General features: G+C 42.9%; 2 protein-coding genes across 2 annotated transcripts in view; both read left to right on the top strand.

The window, feature by feature from the left end:
* Positions 1-18,387, top strand: part of LOC148147384 (uncharacterized) — a 184,590-nt gene that overhangs the window by 77,051 nt on the left and 89,152 nt on the right. Inside the window, exons 9-10 of the mRNA XM_087995607.1 lie at positions 3,519-3,635; positions 3,730-3,760. Of these exons, the coding sequence (XP_087851733.1) occupies positions 3,519-3,635; positions 3,730-3,760 (148 nt within the window). The remainder of the gene's footprint in view (positions 1-3,518; positions 3,636-3,729; positions 3,761-18,387) is intronic.
* LOC148147385 (adhesion G protein-coupled receptor G2-like) overlaps positions 7,816-18,387 on the top strand; it is a 43,901-nt gene continuing 33,329 nt past the window's right edge. The window contains exon 1 of the mRNA XM_087996128.1: positions 7,816-7,883. Within this exon, the coding sequence (XP_087852254.1) occupies positions 7,816-7,883 (68 nt within the window). The remainder of the gene's footprint in view (positions 7,884-18,387) is intronic.

Genomic DNA, 18,387 nt, shown 5'->3' on the forward strand with positions numbered 1-18,387 from the left:
TTAGCTCATTGAGTCTGCTCCACCATTCAGTGAGATCCTGGCTGATTTGATAATCCTCTGCTCCACTTTCCTGCCTTTTCCCTGGAACCCTCGAGTCCCTTCCTGGTTAAATATCTGTCTATCTCAGCCTTGGATATCCTTAATGGCCCAGCCTCAACAGCCCTATATGGTAAAGTCTCAGAGATACACCACCCTCTGAGAGAAGGAATGCCTCCTCATCTCGCTCTTCAATGTGCAAACACTTCCTCTGAAATTATACCCTCTGCTCCTAGACTCTCCCACAAAGGAAACCAACTTCCCCACATCTACCCTGTCAAGTCCTCAAAAAATCTTGTACGTTTCAATAAGGTCACAGTTCATTCCTCAAGTACAGTGAAAAGTGGAGAAAGCTGCCATTCCCAGCACCGTCTATGGTTCGATGCCAGATACGAGCATCCAAGTATTTGTTCCGGCCAATGTTGGAGGTGTGCACTGATTCCATTGCAGGGCCACTTCTCCATTGGTCATTACAAAAGTTAGGTTTAACCAGGGGGTCGTTAGCGTTGCCAATTAGAGAGAGCTCAGACTGTAGTAAAAACAACAAGTGCCATCTAAAATGGCTGTGTAAAATGAAGCAGAGATTAATCATAAATGGGCCTGTTACAGCTGGGAAGGATATAATGAGTGGTGTGCTGTAGGATTAGTACTGGGACTCCACTGTATACAATTGACATAAATGACTTGGACAAAAGGACAGAAGGTATGTTTTCCAAAAGATATACAGAGTTACTTCGATTATCCGAAGGCCACGGGCGGGGAGCATTCCGTTCGGTGAACCGAATGCCGGATAACATAGATTAGCCATACATCAGGACCTTGTGATCTTGTTTGGATAATCCAAAATTTGGATAATCGAATGCCAGATAATCGAGGTTCCTCTGTAGATAAGTTAAGTGAGTGGGGAAGATCTGGCAAATGGAATATAATGAAGCAAAACATGAAATTGTCCATTTAGACAGAAAGAATAAAAAAAAGCTTATGATCTAAATGGCGAGAGATTGCAGTGCTCTCAGGTGCAGAGGATATATGTGTGTCCTAATACGGGAATCATTAAAGGTCAGTGTGTGGGTGCAGCAAAATATTAGGAAAGCTAATAGAATGATATAATTTAATGAGAGGGAAATGGAATACGGAAATGAGGAGGTGAGACCACATCTGGAATACTCTGTGGAGTATTGCTCACCTTATTTAAGGAAAGATGGAAATAAATGGGAAGCAGTTCAGGGAAGGTTTACCAGACTAACACCTGGAATAGAAAGGTTGACTTGTGAGGAAAGGTTGGACAGACTATGTTTGTATCCATTAGAGTTGAACAGAGTAAGAGATGACATGGTTGAAATATATAAGATTCTAAACGGCTTTGACTTGGTGGATGTCGAAAGGATGTTTCCTCATCTTGAAGAAACTACAATGAGGGGTCATTGTGTACAACTCGGGGCTTGAGAAATGGAGAGGAAGCAAAGTATATTTTTCTCAGAGAGTCATCTTGAAAAGGTGGTAGAAGCAGAGGGCTTGAATATTTTGATGTCAGAATTTGCTAAATTCTTGTTAAAGCAAGAGGTGAAAGGTTATTAATGGGAGTGAAAAATGGATTTGAGTCAGTTTTTTACATTTACAGTGTAAACCAGTAATAACATTCTAAAAATAATCAAGAGGTGAAACATTGAGGCTGGGGAGGAAATAAATCAGCAGAGACAAAGTATTAAGGAAACTAATAGGGATAAAGGTTCCCAGGACCTGATTGGCTGCTTCCTAGGATATTAAAGGAGGTAGCTACAGAGATACTGGATGTGATAGCGGTAACCTTCAAAGAATCGTTAGATTCTGGAAAATTCCCAGAGGATTGGAAAACTGCCTGCCTAACACACTCATTCAAAATGTGGACCAAGTTAAACATCACACAACACCAGGTTATCGTCCAACAGGTTTACTTGGGATCACGAGATTTCGAAGTGCTGCTCCTTCATCAGGTGGTTGTGGAGAATAAGACCACTCCTAAAAGATGTTGGAGAGTTGAGATAAGGGGAACATTTGTCAGGATGACAGCCTCTAACTCACAGAATATCACAGGGATCAGTGCTGGAGCCAGTGCAATGGCCTCCTTCTGCACTATAAGAATTCTGTGATTCTGTATGGAGGGATATCCTTATGATGAGAGGTTGAGTAGGTTTGGCCTGTACTCGTTGAAGTCTCACAAAATGAGAGAGATGACTTTCTTGAAACATTTAAGGTTCTTTGAGGATTTGACACTCCCTAGATGCTGAGAGTTATTTCTCTTTGTGGGAGAGTTTACAGTCAGGGGGCATAATCTCAGAGGAAGGGATCACTCATTTAAGACAGAAATGATGAAGAATATCTTTTCTCAGAGGGCACAGGTTCTGTGGAACTCTTTACAGCAAAGGGCTGTGGAGACTGGACCATAAAGTGTATTCAAAACTGAGGTAGACAGATTTTTAATCAGTGACAGAGTTAAGGGTTATTGGAAAATAAGTAAGAAAGTGGAAGTGAGAATGATCAGATCAGCCATGAACTTATTGAATTGCAGAACCTTTGATGGGCCGAATGGTCTACTTCTACTCCTTATGATCTTATTAAATTGTGGAACAGGCCCAAAGGCCTGATGGCCTGCTCCTGCTCCATGTCTATCTGTTATATGTGTCCCTGCCTGCTAGGCCTCAATGTTTAGCAGGTACATCTGGAACCTCCACCAGACTGGGAAGGCTGAATAGGGCCCCAGTGAGAGCTGTATTAAAGCTTCAATTTTAAATGTTTGGATTTCCTTCAGCAGTCCAAACCTTGATCTCAGCCTGAGCCCCTGGTTAGCCCCCAGTTCTACTCCTGTTAATGTGTGATTACCCTCCAATCCGGGGTAGTTAGAGCAGTTACACAATCGCACCCACTGAAGGGCTAAGACTTGGGAATTCTCACATTTGGAGTCTGCAGACTGATTCTCCGTGATAACAATGATCATGTTTTAGTCGCCATTGAAGTATTTCAACATTTATCCAAGACTCACTGGTACTTGGGTACTGATCGAGTACACAGACATTCTGCAATGTTCCCTGACCCCCTTTCAATTGCTCAAAACTAATTACACTTCTCATTTTCTGAGTTCTGAAGAAAGGTCAAACATTTGAAAATGTTAACTCTCTCATTTCCTTTTCCATAGATACTGCTGGACATGTTAAATACTTTTGTGTTTATCCTTGGCAGATTGTTGGGTTTTTTATTGTTTGAGACACAGTGTGACACTCTGTTGTAAAACAGTGTCACCTGAAATATCAGGGCAATGGGTATTTTCTCATCTCTATTTCTACTTAATTTATGCACTAAAAATAGATAAACCTTGCTTATTTCACTGAGCACTTACTAGAACGACTGACAACAAATTGGAAATAAAAACCTCTATAAAATATTCATGGTATGAATTTTTACTTTCAGATGATCTGTTTCAATATTTTTACCATATTTCTTTCCAGGACATTTTTGCCTTTTTTCCAAGTGGTGACCCATTTAAAATTACAACACAGAGTAACCTTTCCAATCATGTCAATGTCACTACCCCAGTGACAGGCAGAGCCTGTGAAACACCCTTGGTAAGGTCCAATTATTATTCAGTGTCTCCATTCTGTTATTTATAAACATTTATTTGATTGAAAACTCATCTGATGCTGTAAATTTCCACTTTAGGAATCAAGCATCAGCACACCCTCTTCAGCAGGTAATTAAATGTTTTTATAAATATATTATTCTGATCTGGACAATGTACATCTCAAGTTAAATCAGTTTACATCAACAACTTACAATTTTCTTAAGCAATTAGGTTGCCATTAAGGACCCGTTCTGTGATATTTCAGGGTACTGTACATGACTGTTGTGTGATAGACGCCCTTTGCTATCACACATTGAGGTCTGCAACAGTTGGACCTCTGTGAGACAGTTCCATCAGAAATTTAAACTCAGCTCAATTATATGTCCATTGAAGGAAATACTGGCAAAAATCCCATTACATATGAGTACTTTAAACTTAAAAAAAAGATTATGGCAGATCTGACCTTGGCCTAATCTTCACTTTCCCGCCCAATCACTGTAAACCTCAACTCCCTCGTGGATTAATAATCCAGCTGCAAGGCCTCAGCTGTTTGACAATTCAAATCCAACTGCTCATCAAGAGTGTCTGCTTTGGTGAGGATCTCATCGTAACCAACCTGGAGTATAGTAAAAGGTTTCCTCATTGGTTACTTACCACACAACTATGGGAAGTACATCTTTCCACCAATGAATCATTTAAAGAATTCACAGATTATGGATATTGTCAGGAAGACAGACTTTTACATAAGTATTCTGTTGCCTGTGATCACAAACCATTCCTTACTAATGGAACTGAATCCCATGACTGGATTAATCAAATACAGTTCCGGCCCTCAATGTAAATATCGGACTAATTGGTGACTCCTTACAGCCTGGGAGGGCCAGAAATGTAGAAGGAACCACTCTCCCTGCCCTGTTGGTGAAGCTGGTGCCATGCACCCAATTAGTGCATCAGTCACTTTATAATGCAGCAATGATTAGTGAGCTGTCTGATATGTGCAACATGAACAATGGGGTCGTGAAATGATCCTGTTCCAGAAAAATTAAGCACTGCAATTCTCTTTGCTGCTTTATTGGGACAGCATGGCTGCTTGTAGCAGATGGTGGAGGTTTGTCATGGCTTCCTTCAGTTCTCTGCCTGAAGAGAGGTCCAACTCACAGCCCATCAATCTCCACCATGAATGGAGTGAGGAGAAGGGTCTTGAACCCACCCCAGTTAGATTGGAGGATAACTGTGTGCTGGGGGCACCAATCTGATATTCACCAGCCATCCAGCCAACTGAGCTCACTGGCCACTTCAAGGGATCTGAAATGTGGTAACATGTACTGTTAGACACATGTTGAAGCCTGGAACTATTGAGGGTGACGGTCAAAGGTCTAATTCATTTCGATATCTCACCACGGCTGCTCATGCCATCTGCCATTGCCATATGGTAGAAGCATTTAGAAGTGGTCACTAAACTGAAGTCACTGGAAATGCTCAGCAGGTCTGGCAGCATCTATGAAGAGAAATCAGAGTTAACGTTTCAGAACTGAGGAAGGGTCACCAGACCCGTAACGTTAATTCTGATTTTTCTTCAGAGATGCTGCCAGACTTGCTGAGATTTTCCAGCAATTTTGTTTTTTTGTTTATGAACACCCCATCTTTAACTGTCAAGCCTCGGAGTGAGACCAGAACCTCCAGGTCATGGCCTTATGTGGACATTTCCAACATACGTTACAGGATTGAGCTTTTATGTGGAAGTTTGGATATTGCAGACCATTTTTAACCAATTCTGATAAGAGGTTTAGCAAAATCCATGGAGTGACATCTTAATTAGCTTCACTTCACAAACAAACCCACAGGAAACAGAATTCTAAAAACTGAATCCCTGTTCACTGAATGAAGATAGGAACCCATCAGTGAATAAAGAGACAATTAGATCCCAAACTGTTTCGACTGTGTAAATGAGATATAAAATTGGAAATAAACTCCAGCCTCTGCAGTCTAGAAATCTAGAGTTTAGAAACATTAGTGTTCTAGAAATGTTCTGAGTGGATTTGATTAACTTTAAGCACCATTTTAGTCCAATACTTTGTGAGTGGAAATGGGGCATAAGTAACGCAATATTTTTACTGCTTTATAATGTTTTATCGGTGTTTTATGCTGTAGGTGAACATTTATAAGTTTGATGTTCTCCAATTTTGTTTTCTAACGTTATTCTTTAATCCAGAAAATTCCAGTATCCAGAGATCCCTTGATCCTGAACATTCTGGATTGGAGAGGTTACAGTCTGTCCGTTTCATTGTGCTCCATTGTTTCTCTATGACAGAAGGTTCTTCACGTAAATTGGTCCAAATGATCCCTCTGTCAGATTGTGGATTTGCTGTGGTCCCAGTTAATAATTATTCTAGTTTTTTGAAATATTTGATAAGTTTGAATCATTGTAAAAGCATAGTAACATAGTGGGAATATTACTGTTTAAATTATTTGTAATGAACTGATTGATGCACCAGTTTGAAACTTCGCTGCTTACAATTTAATTGAAGATTTCACTGATCGATTTGAGTCAAATCTGGAAATTTCTCTCAAACTCATTAACCAGTTAATGAAAGAGCTGAGAAAGGGATTCCACTCCCAGAATAAAACAAAGCGGGTTTACCCCGAGACCATACTGTGGGTGTTTTCCTGTTGGTATTTCGAAGGGCTGGAGCTGATTTGTATTGACCTGATTATTTAATCCTCTCCTTCTCCACTCAGGGCCGACTGAGACTTGTGGACATTTACGGCACCACCTTGATGAAAGTGAACACTGCATGGCTGCAGTTGGAATAGTGAACAAATTCATCCAGAGATGTACCAACCACACTCCGGACACGTAAATAATCATTCTCCCTGAGGGCAATGTCAGCCTCACAACACAGTTCATTTAGATATCATCCCAGTACTTTGGGTTTTAACTAGACTGTATGTTCAATAATACTTGGTGTTTTTCTGGCCGTTCCCTCTGTTTGAACCTACTCTGTGCTCGTATCCCAGTCTGAAGGATGTACCCGAGGCAGTCTTGTTGAAATATCAGAGGTCTCACCTGATGACTGGAAAGAGTCAGCAAGAGACCCATTGTGTTTCTTTAGGACAAATACCAGCCAAACCACATGCCAATCAGGCAGTGGCACACCTATTGACAGAGCCTTCCTTGGAATCATTACCCTTTGGGTAGCAGTGCCATACAGTGAGAGCTGCTGGCAGTTGATGTGCTCGGCAGTGCCACTGAGGTGGTCATGGATGATGTCAGAAGGATCCCCCCCCCACTCCCCCAAATCCTAGGCTCCTGGAGGAGCCAAGCCACAGGTCAGTAATGTAGCAGGGATAGTGCTGTGGGAAGTTGCAGGGAAAAAGGGGCCAGGAGGGTAGGAAACAAATGCAGGGGCAATTCTCACCAACCCATCCCTTCCTGATCTGCTTTCCCTCAATTAGTTCCTGATTGCCTCTGATTGAAGGACACCAACACACACTCTCCCCAGAGGTGACAAGCAGCCCACACAGTTTGATCAGTCTAGCATGCCACATAGCACCATGCCCACTTGTAGCTGCGTTAATCCCAGCAGAGGTGGTGTGATGAGGCCATCTTGTGATCCATTATTCGCACTTGCGGAATGTTTCAGAGAACACCTCTGGGACATCCGGACCAACCAACCCCAACAACCCCGTGGCTCAACACTTCAACTCCCCCTCCCACTCCACCAAGGACATGCAGGTCCTTGGACTCCTCCATCGCCAGACCATAGCAACACAACGGTTGTTGGAAGAGCGCCTCATCTTCCGCCTAGGAACCCTCCAACCACAAGGGATGAACTCAGATTTCTCCAGTTTCCTCATTTCCCCTCCCCCCACCTTGTCTCAGTCAAATCCCTCGAACTCAGCACCACCTTCCTAACATGCAATCTTCTTCCTGACCTCTCTGCCCCCACCCCACTCCGGCCTATCACCCTCACCTTGACCTCCTTCCACCTATCGCATCTCCAACGCCCCTCCCCCAAGTCCCTCCTCCCTACCTTTTATCTTAGCCTGCTGGACACACTTTCCTCATTCTTGAAGATGGGCTTATGGCCGAAACGTCGATTCTCCTGTTCCTTGGATGCTGCGTGACCTGCTGCGCATTTTCAGCAACACATTTTCAGCACTTAAGGGCCTTGACTATGAGCATGGTGGGGAAGTCTAGCTGCAGCCCAGACCCTAACTCTGGTGAAGATGGGAAGTCAGCAGGGTTCAGGTAAAACACCATCCCACCTAATTATTTACCCTCCCTGTCTCCAAGCTTGTGAGAACACCAGTGAGAACAGGATATTCTGCCTCTCACTTCATGCTAGTATTATTCATGAAAATCCTTTGTCAGAGTGATAAATAGCGGGGGCAGAAATTAGGATTTATATTGCTTCTTTTACCATCAGCAAGCTCAGGTAAAATTGGTCTCAAATGGAGAAATCTTTCTTGATGTAAGATGTTAAACTTGCACATTTCTGTGTTGCTTCCATGGAATGCTCATTATATTTTGCACACATGCCTATTCTGTTTCACTACATGTGTGGAGCCCAATACACTTCAGGACAAGTGCTGAAAAATATACCTATTCCCAGAAAGGAACTACAGAAAGCAAGCCATTGTCTTCAGCATCCCCAATGTTTGAACCACTCTGGTCTCTTTCCTAACGGCTGGATCGAGCTTGCAAAATAATTTAAGTGTGTTACATGTTACATTGCCATTTAAAAATGTCTGCACAAATGGGGCTCAGTGGCCTACTCCTTCTGCGAACTCATGTTAATATTTGTGTATACTCTGAGTAGGGCAGCAGTTGGTACGGAAATCAACATCGCTACAATGGACATTCATCTGGGAGTTTTACCCTTCCATGTTTGTGTGTGTCTCCAACAGAACTCGTGCTGTATGAAGCAGTTTCTCCACAGAGATCAATGTGCATTGTCTGAGAGAATGTTCTCCTGAGAGATGACAAGTTTCCAAACTGGGATCAGTATTGGAACCCTTGTTTTTCCTGACTTATATTAAAATTCTAGATCATGGAGTATAGGGGCCAAGCTTCCAAGTTTGTAGAAGATACAAAACTTCAAGACACTGTAAACTGTGAGGCTAGTAGTGCAGCACCTCAAAAGGACATTGATGGGATGGTAGACTGGACATAGAAGATTCAATGCAAAAAAGTGTGAGGTGATGCACTTTGTTAGAAAGAACATAGAGAGACAGTATGAAACAAAGGCAATTATTCTAAAGAATGTGCAAGAGCAGAGAGACCTGGGGGTACATGTGTGTGAGTCATTAAAGCTGACAGCACAAAGAATAAAGCATCCTTCACTTTATTAACAGAATAATAGAACAGGGAGGGGATGCTGAACCTGTCTCAGACACTGGTGAGTCCTCAGTTGGAGTATTGTGTCAGGTGCTGGGGTACCACACTTTAGATGAATGTTAGAGAGTGTTGAAGAAGTTTCTGAGAATGTTCCAGAGATGAGATCCTTCAGGTATGAAGATTAGATTGAACAGTTGGAATTATTGGTCTCAAGCTGGAGTACTATGTATATTCTGCTTGCGAGTTAACATGAAATTAGACCTTTACACCATTGTGACAAAGCAGCAACTGTTTTATTCCCCATATTGTTCAGTCAGACTAACTCTGAGCCTGTGAGTGTAGGCCAGCTGCCGTCTCTGTTGTATCCAGATGTTAAGCTTGTGCCTAACCTTGAAAAAGGTTCAGTTTGACTTTGTCTGCAGACCAAGAAGTCACATGGGTCTATCTCTGGGCAGACATAATATGAGGTTACATGAGCTTGTCACCAGGAGGTTTGGAAGAGGTCACACACCCGCTCCAAACTATTACGATTGACCTTGAATTAAAGGAGACAGTGTAAAACATAATATATGTACGTATGAGTCAGGATCAGAAATAGGCTATCTGGCCCCTTGAGCCTGTCCTTGCCATTGAAGATCTTATTGAAGATCATGGGAGTGGGGGGAGGGGTTGCTGTTCTGAATGTAACCTCAACTCCACATTCTGCCTCCTCCTTCCATAACCTTTCACCCCTTACCAAGAATCTATCTACCTCTGACTTAAAAATACTCAAAGTTTCTGTTTCCGCCATCTTTTGAGGAAGAGTGTTCCAAAGATACATGATCCTCTGAGAGAAAACAACTCCCCTTATTTCCATCTTTAAACCCTTTGTTTTTAAACAGTGACCTCTAGTTTTGGGTTCTCCCATAAAGAAAGAACATCATCTCCACATCCTCCACTTCGATTCCTTCCAGGTCTTACATTTCAATCAAGTCCCCTCTTACTTTTCTCAGCTCCAGCATTTACAAGACTAGTTTGTCCAAACCTTTCTCATTAGCCAACATGCCCACTTGGGTCTCTTAAACCTCCTCCTTCATTTCCATCCTTCCTTAAATAAGGGATTAATGTTATACATAGATCCACCGATGTGATCTCACTGGTGCCCTGCATAACTGGAGCACAACCTTCCCACTTTTGTATTCAATCCCTCTCACAATAAACAACTACGTTCTAACAGCATTCCTAAATACTTGCTGTACTTGCATGCTAGATTTCTGTGATTAATTCACTAATAAACCCAGATTGCTGTGTTTCACAAAGGTCTACAATCTCTCCATTTAGAAATGTTTCTGTTTTATTTCTCTAAAACGGGGTAGTTGCAGTTTCCCACATTATACTCCATTCATCAAATCTTCACCCAATTATTTCTCTGTAACCTGTTGTAGCCTCAATCTGTCCTATTCATGACTCTGTATTCTACCTATTTTGGTGTCATCAACAAATTTAGCAATTCTGCCTTAGGTTTCTTCATCCAATTCCTTTATATAAATTATACAAGTTGGAAGCCCCAGCATTGATTCCTGAGGCACATTATTTGTAACACCTTGCCAACCAGAAAAAGGCCTATTTATGCCGCCTTTCTGTTTCCTGTTAATGAGTTAATCTTCGGTCCATATCAATGTGTTATACCCTACACCCTCAGGCTTTATTTTCCTCCCTGACCTTTGACATGGTGCCTTCTGGAAATCAGTGCAGTATATCCACCTTTTCCACAGCACATGTTACTTCTTCAAAGAGCTCTAGTAAATTAATTCATTTTGTTATGGTTTCCCTTTCACACAGCCTTGTTGACTCTGCCTAATTATTTTCAATTTTTTTAAGTGCTCTATGATAATATCTTTGATCATAGCTTCTAATATTTTCGCTCTGACAGATTTTGAATAAAGGAATTGCATTAATTTTCTTCCACTGGAACAGATATTTCCCCAAATCCAGCAAACTGTGCAATATGAGAAACTACATATCTACTTTCACTCGCCGCCACTTTTAAGTCACTTGGATGGAGTCCATCCGGACCAGAGAAACTTGTCAGCACAAAGCTCCAGCAGTTTGCTCAACAGCATTTCCCTCATGATTGCAAATTTCTTTCCATCTGTGGCCTATTATCCTGCTCTATAAGGCCTTGCTGTCATCACAAGATTGAAAAGATCTTCTGAGTAATACAGTGGTTAATATTCGAAGATTATTCTAATATGAGTGTTTGAGGGAGAGTTGAGCTAATTAAACACAAAGAAAGGCAATACTGCAACAGACACAAAGATCTGGTTTCCAGTGGAGTCCTGGAGACTCCTATACCCATTAAAATGGTGGACACGACCCAGATGTGAAACTGTTGGATGCATTTCTGACAGATTCCATTTTCACTGGAAGGGAAAAGATAGCAGCATATGATTCAAACATGAAGGAAACCTAAAATTAGCAGACCTCTTTAAACTCAGTGTTAAGTTCAAACAGACTCATTTTTGCCTTAGCCAGGATCTTAATCTACGATGTGAGGTCACAGTTTGTTTCCGAGGAGACTGAAATGCTCTTGAGGGACGGATAATGTCTATAAAACTGTAATGATGTGAAGTGATTTAATTTTCCAACCAGGTAGAAGATCTTAATTTATAGGTTGTCTTTGTCATTGAGAATTGAAAACTGTTCTAACAATTACATTTTCCAAGGGCTATCACTTTGTCACCATGAAATTCCCTAACATGTACTTTGCATTTCGAAAATGAAATTCCATGAAAGATATTGACATTTTGTGAAGTTAGTATTTTGCATGTCTTTCCACAGCAATGTGACCATTGCAAGAGGGAAAACGGAACATAAATCAAGGCTTCAATATCAGTTTCAGAAAATTGAATGGAAAAAATAATGGGACTTGGTTTAGTTAAATTCCCAACCTCTGATGTTTCCTCCTATAGGTATTGAAGCAGTCAGTGCATCATAATTTCAAGTCTACCTTGTTTTGAGAATTGTGCATTGGATTGGAAATTTACTAATTATTTAAGATAGGAAAAAGAGGGAAACCAGTTGCAACACCTCCTGTCAGTTTAACATTGTTTGTGGGAAAAGTCCATGCATCTGATGTTAGGGCTAAAGTGACAGACTAGGAGGGTAGATCATCCAATTTAGAGTCCAATAATATTGAAGGGGTACATAGTTCTTGAAGACTGATGACTTACTCCAGACTGAATTTGGTGGTTGTGTTAATTTCAGCATCGATGTGGCTTAAAGATGTCGATTGATGGTTTATCCATTTTGTGTGGAGACAGCAGCGATAGGTTGAGTTCTTTTTACAACCTTGGTCTGTGGCACGTGGATAATCAAGATCAGCTGACAGGGTTCAAAACTTGCAAACTGGATAGAGAGAAAGCGACAACAAGGAGAACCCACTCCTGCTTTTCATTCTTCAGTGTCTCAGATGTTTGCCCAGTAAGACAGCTGCTTAAACATATAAAGAGGTTTGTTGTCACATGGCATTGTCTGTCCAATTGCCCAGTTACCCAAGTGTGACACTGGTAAGTACAGTCCAGCTAGAACTTGATTCAATCATGGCTGGGAATTCCTCTCTTAGCCAGAATCCCATTGTCCAAATGATTAGTCCTTGAATTATTGAATCATAGAATATCAGAGGACAGAAGGGCGGCACGGTGGCACAGTGGTTAGCACTGCTGCCTCACAGCGCCTGAGAACCGGGTTCAATTCCCGCCTCAGGCGACTGACTGTGTGGAGTTTGCACGTTCTCCCCGTGTCTGCGTGGGTTTCCTCCGGGTGCTCCGGTTTCCTCCCACAGTCCAAAAAGATGTGCAGGGTCAGGTGAATTGGCCATGCTAAATTGCCCGTAGTGTTAGGTAAGGGGTAAATGTCGGGGTATGGGTGGGTTTCGCTTCGGCGGGTCGGTGTGGACTTGTTGGGCCGAAGGGCCTGTTTCTACACTGTAATGTAATCTAAAAAAAAATCTAAAAGAAGGAGGCCCTTTGATCCATTTGGTCTGTACTGGCTCCTGAAAGCACTCCCCAGCCAGTCCCAGTCTCTAGCCCTATCTCTGTACCCCTGTAATCCATTACTTTCAAATATATATCCAGTTCTCTTTTGGAAGCTGAAATGGAATCTGACTCCATCCCTCTCCCTGGCAGCACGTTCCAAATCTTAGCGACTCTCTGAGGAAAGAAGTTTCTCCTCATTTCACTCCCAGCTCTCTTGCTGGCAATCCTGAAATGTCTGGTAAATCTCCTTTATACTTGCTCCAGGGCTTTAACATCCTTCCTTAAATAAGGTGCCTGGAACTGAATACAATGCTTCAAATGTGGTCTGACCAATGATTTACAGAGGTATGGCATCACCTCCCTGCTTTTATACATTTGGCTCCTATATAAACCCAAGGATCCTATACGCTTTCTCAATAACTGTTTCAAACTGTCTGACCACCTTCAGAGAATCATCCACATGACCCCTGAGTTCCCTCTGCTCCTGTACCTCCCCTCAGGGTGGTACCATTGAGCCTGGATTCTGTATCGTGATTTTTCTACCAAAATGTATCACCTCAAATTTCTCTGCTTTGAAATTCATCTGCCAGGTGTCTGCCTATTTGGTCACCTTGTCAATGTCCCTGTGAAGTCCCTCAGTATCCTCTTCCCAATTCACTATTCTCCTGAGCTTAGTGTTATCTGCAAAGTTAGAGATTTTACCCTTAACACCCAACTTCAAATCATTTGTATGAATCAGAAAAAGCAAGGGTCCCAACACCAGACCCCAGGGAACAACAGTTTCAACTCATCTCCAGTCTTAGAAATGCTCATCTACACCTACCGTCTGTTTTCGACCTTGTAGCCTTGGTCCCATGCTGCCAAGGACCAATCAATCCTAAACCTTTCTAATTCACGAACCATCCTGCCGTGTGGCACCGGATCAGATGCTTTCTACAAGTCCAAATGTACAGCATCCACAGCACTACCCTCACCACTGCCTGTTTCACCTCATCAAAGAACTCAATTAAGTTTGTCAGATACTGCTGAAACTTGACAAAACCGTGTTGACTGTCTATAGGTATATCGTTACCTTATCCCCTGTTATAGCTTCCATCAGATTTCCTCCTATTGATAACAAGCTGACAGGTCTGCAGTTTCCTGGGTTATCCTTTGCCCTTTCTTAAACAATGATGTCACTTTGCAATCCTCCAGTTCCCCAGAACTAAACCTGTGCTCAGAGAGAGCTAAACAATTTCTGTCAAAGACTCACGTATTCTCTCTCAGCAATCTAGGATGCATCCCATCTGGGTCAGGCAACTTCTCTACCTGGAGTGCTGCCAGCCTTTTTGACTGATTTTGATCCTTTGCCAACATAATATCAAACACGATTAATACTATGATCGCTATTTCCCAAATGCTCCCCTACTCTGACATTCTCCACTTGGCCTCCCTCGTTTCCTTGGACCAGATCCAATACTGCTCCCTCTCTGTAGGACTGGGAATGTACTGTTCCACACTGTTCTCCTGCACACTTGTTTACTGACTAGTCTACCCTATGGTAATTGCAATCACCAACGATCACAATCCAACTTGTCTTGAAGATTTCCATAATCTGCCTGCAAATGTTCTTTTCTATTTCCTCCCCATTATTTGGACGTCTATAATAAATATCTAACAAGGTCACCACTCCCTTCCAGTTTCTCACCTCTAACCATATCGATTCCCTCACTGCTGCTACATCATATCCCACGAGACAAATCTCTGTTTCCTGTCCCCAGTTTTGTTCACTATACTCCGTACATTTACATACATACAATTTATCCTGCCCTTATTTCTTCCTTGGCCAATGGAAGGTGACCATGTCTTTGTTCACCGTCAACACTCAATCCTTCCCTCACTTCCTTTTCCCTGTTCTCCATCTTCTCTGTTTAGCCCTCTCTGGTACCTCCAAAACTAGGTCCATTAGTCAACCCACATCCCTGCCTTACAAGTATAAACCCACCCCCCGGGACTGTTTACACTCTCAGCCAGGAGATTATTTCCATTTCTGTTTTGGTGAAGCCCATCTCCTATTTCCCAAAAGTGATCCCACTCGTAATAAAATCTAAACCCCTCCCTCCTGCACAAGGCCTCAAGCCACACATTTACCTCCCTGATCTGTCTTTGCCTAAATGGTGAAGCTCATGGCACAGGGAATATTCCTGAGATTCCTGCCCTGGAGGTGCTGTGTTTCAACCTACTCCCTACCTCCTGAAGCCGATCCTGCAAGACCTCCTTGTTATCCCTCCCTGTGTCATTGGCTCCCACGTGAACAGCCATCGGTTTTTCACCCTCCCTACCAGAAGTTTATCCAGCCGTTACATTACATCCCAAATCTGTGCACCCAGAAAGCAGCAGGGCATACGGGACTCACCATCTCATCTGCAAACCAGACTGTCTGTCTATTGCTCGAGTTATTGAGTCACCAACTGCTACCGTCTCCCTAATCTGCCTCTCAGCCCCTCTCTCTTTTCCCAGAGTACCTTCATGCACCATGGTATTGTGGTTTTCCTTCGAGTCATCCATCCCCAATTCAGTCACATTGCTCACTAAATAGGGATCTAAAACTTCGGACCCGTTAGACAGCGCCATGGAATCCTGAGTTTCCTGGATCTGCTGTCTCAATTCCTTTCAGTGACTCACAATCCTGCCATCTCTACACTCCTACTGCCTGGCCATCACATTGTGGAGTGACCACTCTTTGGTACGACTGTTCTTTGAGACTGTTCTTCGATACTGGGTCCCCCACAATCCCCTTCTCAGTTGGAGTGAGCGAGCTGTCTTCTCCCAGAGTCCTCCTTGGTCCCTTCTCACGACCGACCTCTGTCAGAAGCTCATTCTCCTGTTGAGCACAGGGACCTCCGCGATCCCCTTCTCAGTTGTGGGAAGCGAGCCAACTGCTCCTAGAGCCCTCCTCGATTGCTTGTCACTGCCTCCACCTCATGGTGTGTCACCAGCCCATTAAGTTTACCTGTTGGATTGTTTGTTGACCTTTGTTCATGAGATAAGGATTGGCACCCATTCACACTCTTTCAAGGCTATTTCTCTTGGTGCAGCCTGGCAGACAGGGTGTCTCCATTTCAATGGTTTAAAATGTAGAATGTACAAGTGATGATGCTTTCAGTGACTGTAATCCTCAGTCAGTGCAATGTGGCTTTTGTCTTTAAAAAGAAATGAAGACATTTCCCAACACGACCTTCCTCCTTGCCTTGGTCCTAACTGGCTGACCCCTTATTCTGTGACTATAACCCTCCCTACCATCCATCTTTCTTAGTTACAAAGTCTTCTGCTTCTACACATCTGGAATACCCTGAATATCTTTCTCTGTCTCTCTGTTTTATAATTAATCATGAATAAACCTACTGTGATCGTGTACTTCTATGGAATTACTCAGACAGCCAGATCTCATATCTCAATCATGTAAAACACTTAAATCCTGAAACATTTTAAAAATCATAGTTGTAGATTTATAGAAGAGGTAAAGTTGTCATAATCTTAGAAGATCACTGACCTACTCTCTCATGGAGAGAGATTACTGGAGGTGATTGAACCTGAAAGTCACCACACTTCAGGTGAGGGGATGGGGTGTTTGAAAAGGAGGGTCAGTAAGGGGATTGAACCCATGGTAATGACATTACTCTGCAAAACAAACCAACCATCCAGCCAACCGAGCTAACTGACTCCCAGATCTATACATGTATAGATGAAGGTAATTTAGTCACTTTCCTGAATCACATTGGTGATAAACACCACTCTCTGTAATCCTACCAAGTGCAGCGAGTGTGCAGTGTCTTCCTACTTTGTTCAGCGCCATCCTGCATTTCCTGAAGCTTCTGATCCTCTCTTCCCTCAGCACTCCCCCATTGCCATTTGCAAAAATCTACTGTCTTGTTGAATAACTGAGCTTCCTGGGAGCTATCCTTTCCCTACTCTGGGCCTCAGAATGATATCTCCTATCAATTACTTAGTTTTTGTTGTGGCTAATGACTGAATAAACCTAATGGGTCTGATAAAGTCACCCAGTGCCTCTGCACAAACTGGTCTGACCCTACCAGATATCTCCAGGCCAATTGATTAGCATCATTCTGTCTTATTTCATGCGAGTGCTGCATGTTATGCAGAGAACATAATCAATGAGCATTGTCTGGATGGCATTGTGCAGAACCAGGACACTCTTTGGCCAAGAGCAAACTGCTCAAGGCACTGGGCAGATCCCAGGATGCTAACAGGAAGAAAATGTGTGAAATATTGTAATCAGGAATGCAGCCTCACATTTAGACCCGTACCAAATGAGCAAACAGGTCTGGTTGCACCATGAGGAAGTGTTGTATTTACACTCAAGATAAAGATCCTCATGAGTCAGCTGTATAGCCTCCCCAAGGGCTTCAGGCCTCTCTCCTTCACCTCCTTCACCCAGACGGACACTCGAGTGCAGTGTGGGCCTCAGGCCAATGCACTGTGGAAAACTATTTGTCCTGATGCAGCAAGTTATCCTGAGCCCACTGCTGCTGAACTCCAGCCCTCCATTACTGTCGAGGCAGTAACATTCTTCCTTTACCAATCTTATGCAGAGCTTGGATCATCTCAGCTTTGGAAAACAAATTACTGATTGAAGACTGTGAAATGGACAGACAAGTTATTGAAACAGAGAATGTAATATTCTACATTCAAGATACCGAAGTTGAAAATTTCCCAGGTCTCCAGTTCCCTAATGCAGATACGGTGAGTGTATGTGGAAATCCTCTCGTGTCCCAGTTAGAGTCCTGCTGGCAGGACGAGTGGCTGGAAGTCATGTGTCCCCACTTTCTCTTCATAGTGCAGTCTCTCTTTCTCTGTTATTGCTCCGAGTTTGAGCGTGTGACATTCACTTACTTTCTGTTCCACCTCCACCAAGACCTCTGACCATGCAACACACACACACACACACACACACACATTCACAGACACACACACACACACACACACACATTCACAGACACACACACACACACACACATTCACAGACACACACACACACACACATTCACATACACACACACACATTCACAGACACACACACACACACATACATTCACATACACACACACACACACACACATTCACAGACGCACACACGCACACACACACGTATTCACAGACACACACACACACATTACACACAGACACATACACATTCACAGACACGCACATGCACACACACGCACAGACACGCGCGCGCGCACACACACACACAGACACACACACGCAGACACACACACGCAGACACACACACGCGCACACACGCTCATGCGCACACACATACATGCACACACACACGCACATTCACACGCACACACACGTACACTCACACACACACATTCACACACACATACACACAC

Source organism: Chiloscyllium plagiosum, unplaced genomic scaffold (assembly GCF_037043375.1).
Source record: "Chiloscyllium plagiosum isolate Xiang-an unplaced genomic scaffold, Cpla_swu_hap1 HiC_scaffold_17, whole genome shotgun sequence".
NCBI classification, from domain to species: domain Eukaryota; kingdom Metazoa; phylum Chordata; class Chondrichthyes; order Orectolobiformes; family Hemiscylliidae; genus Chiloscyllium; species Chiloscyllium plagiosum.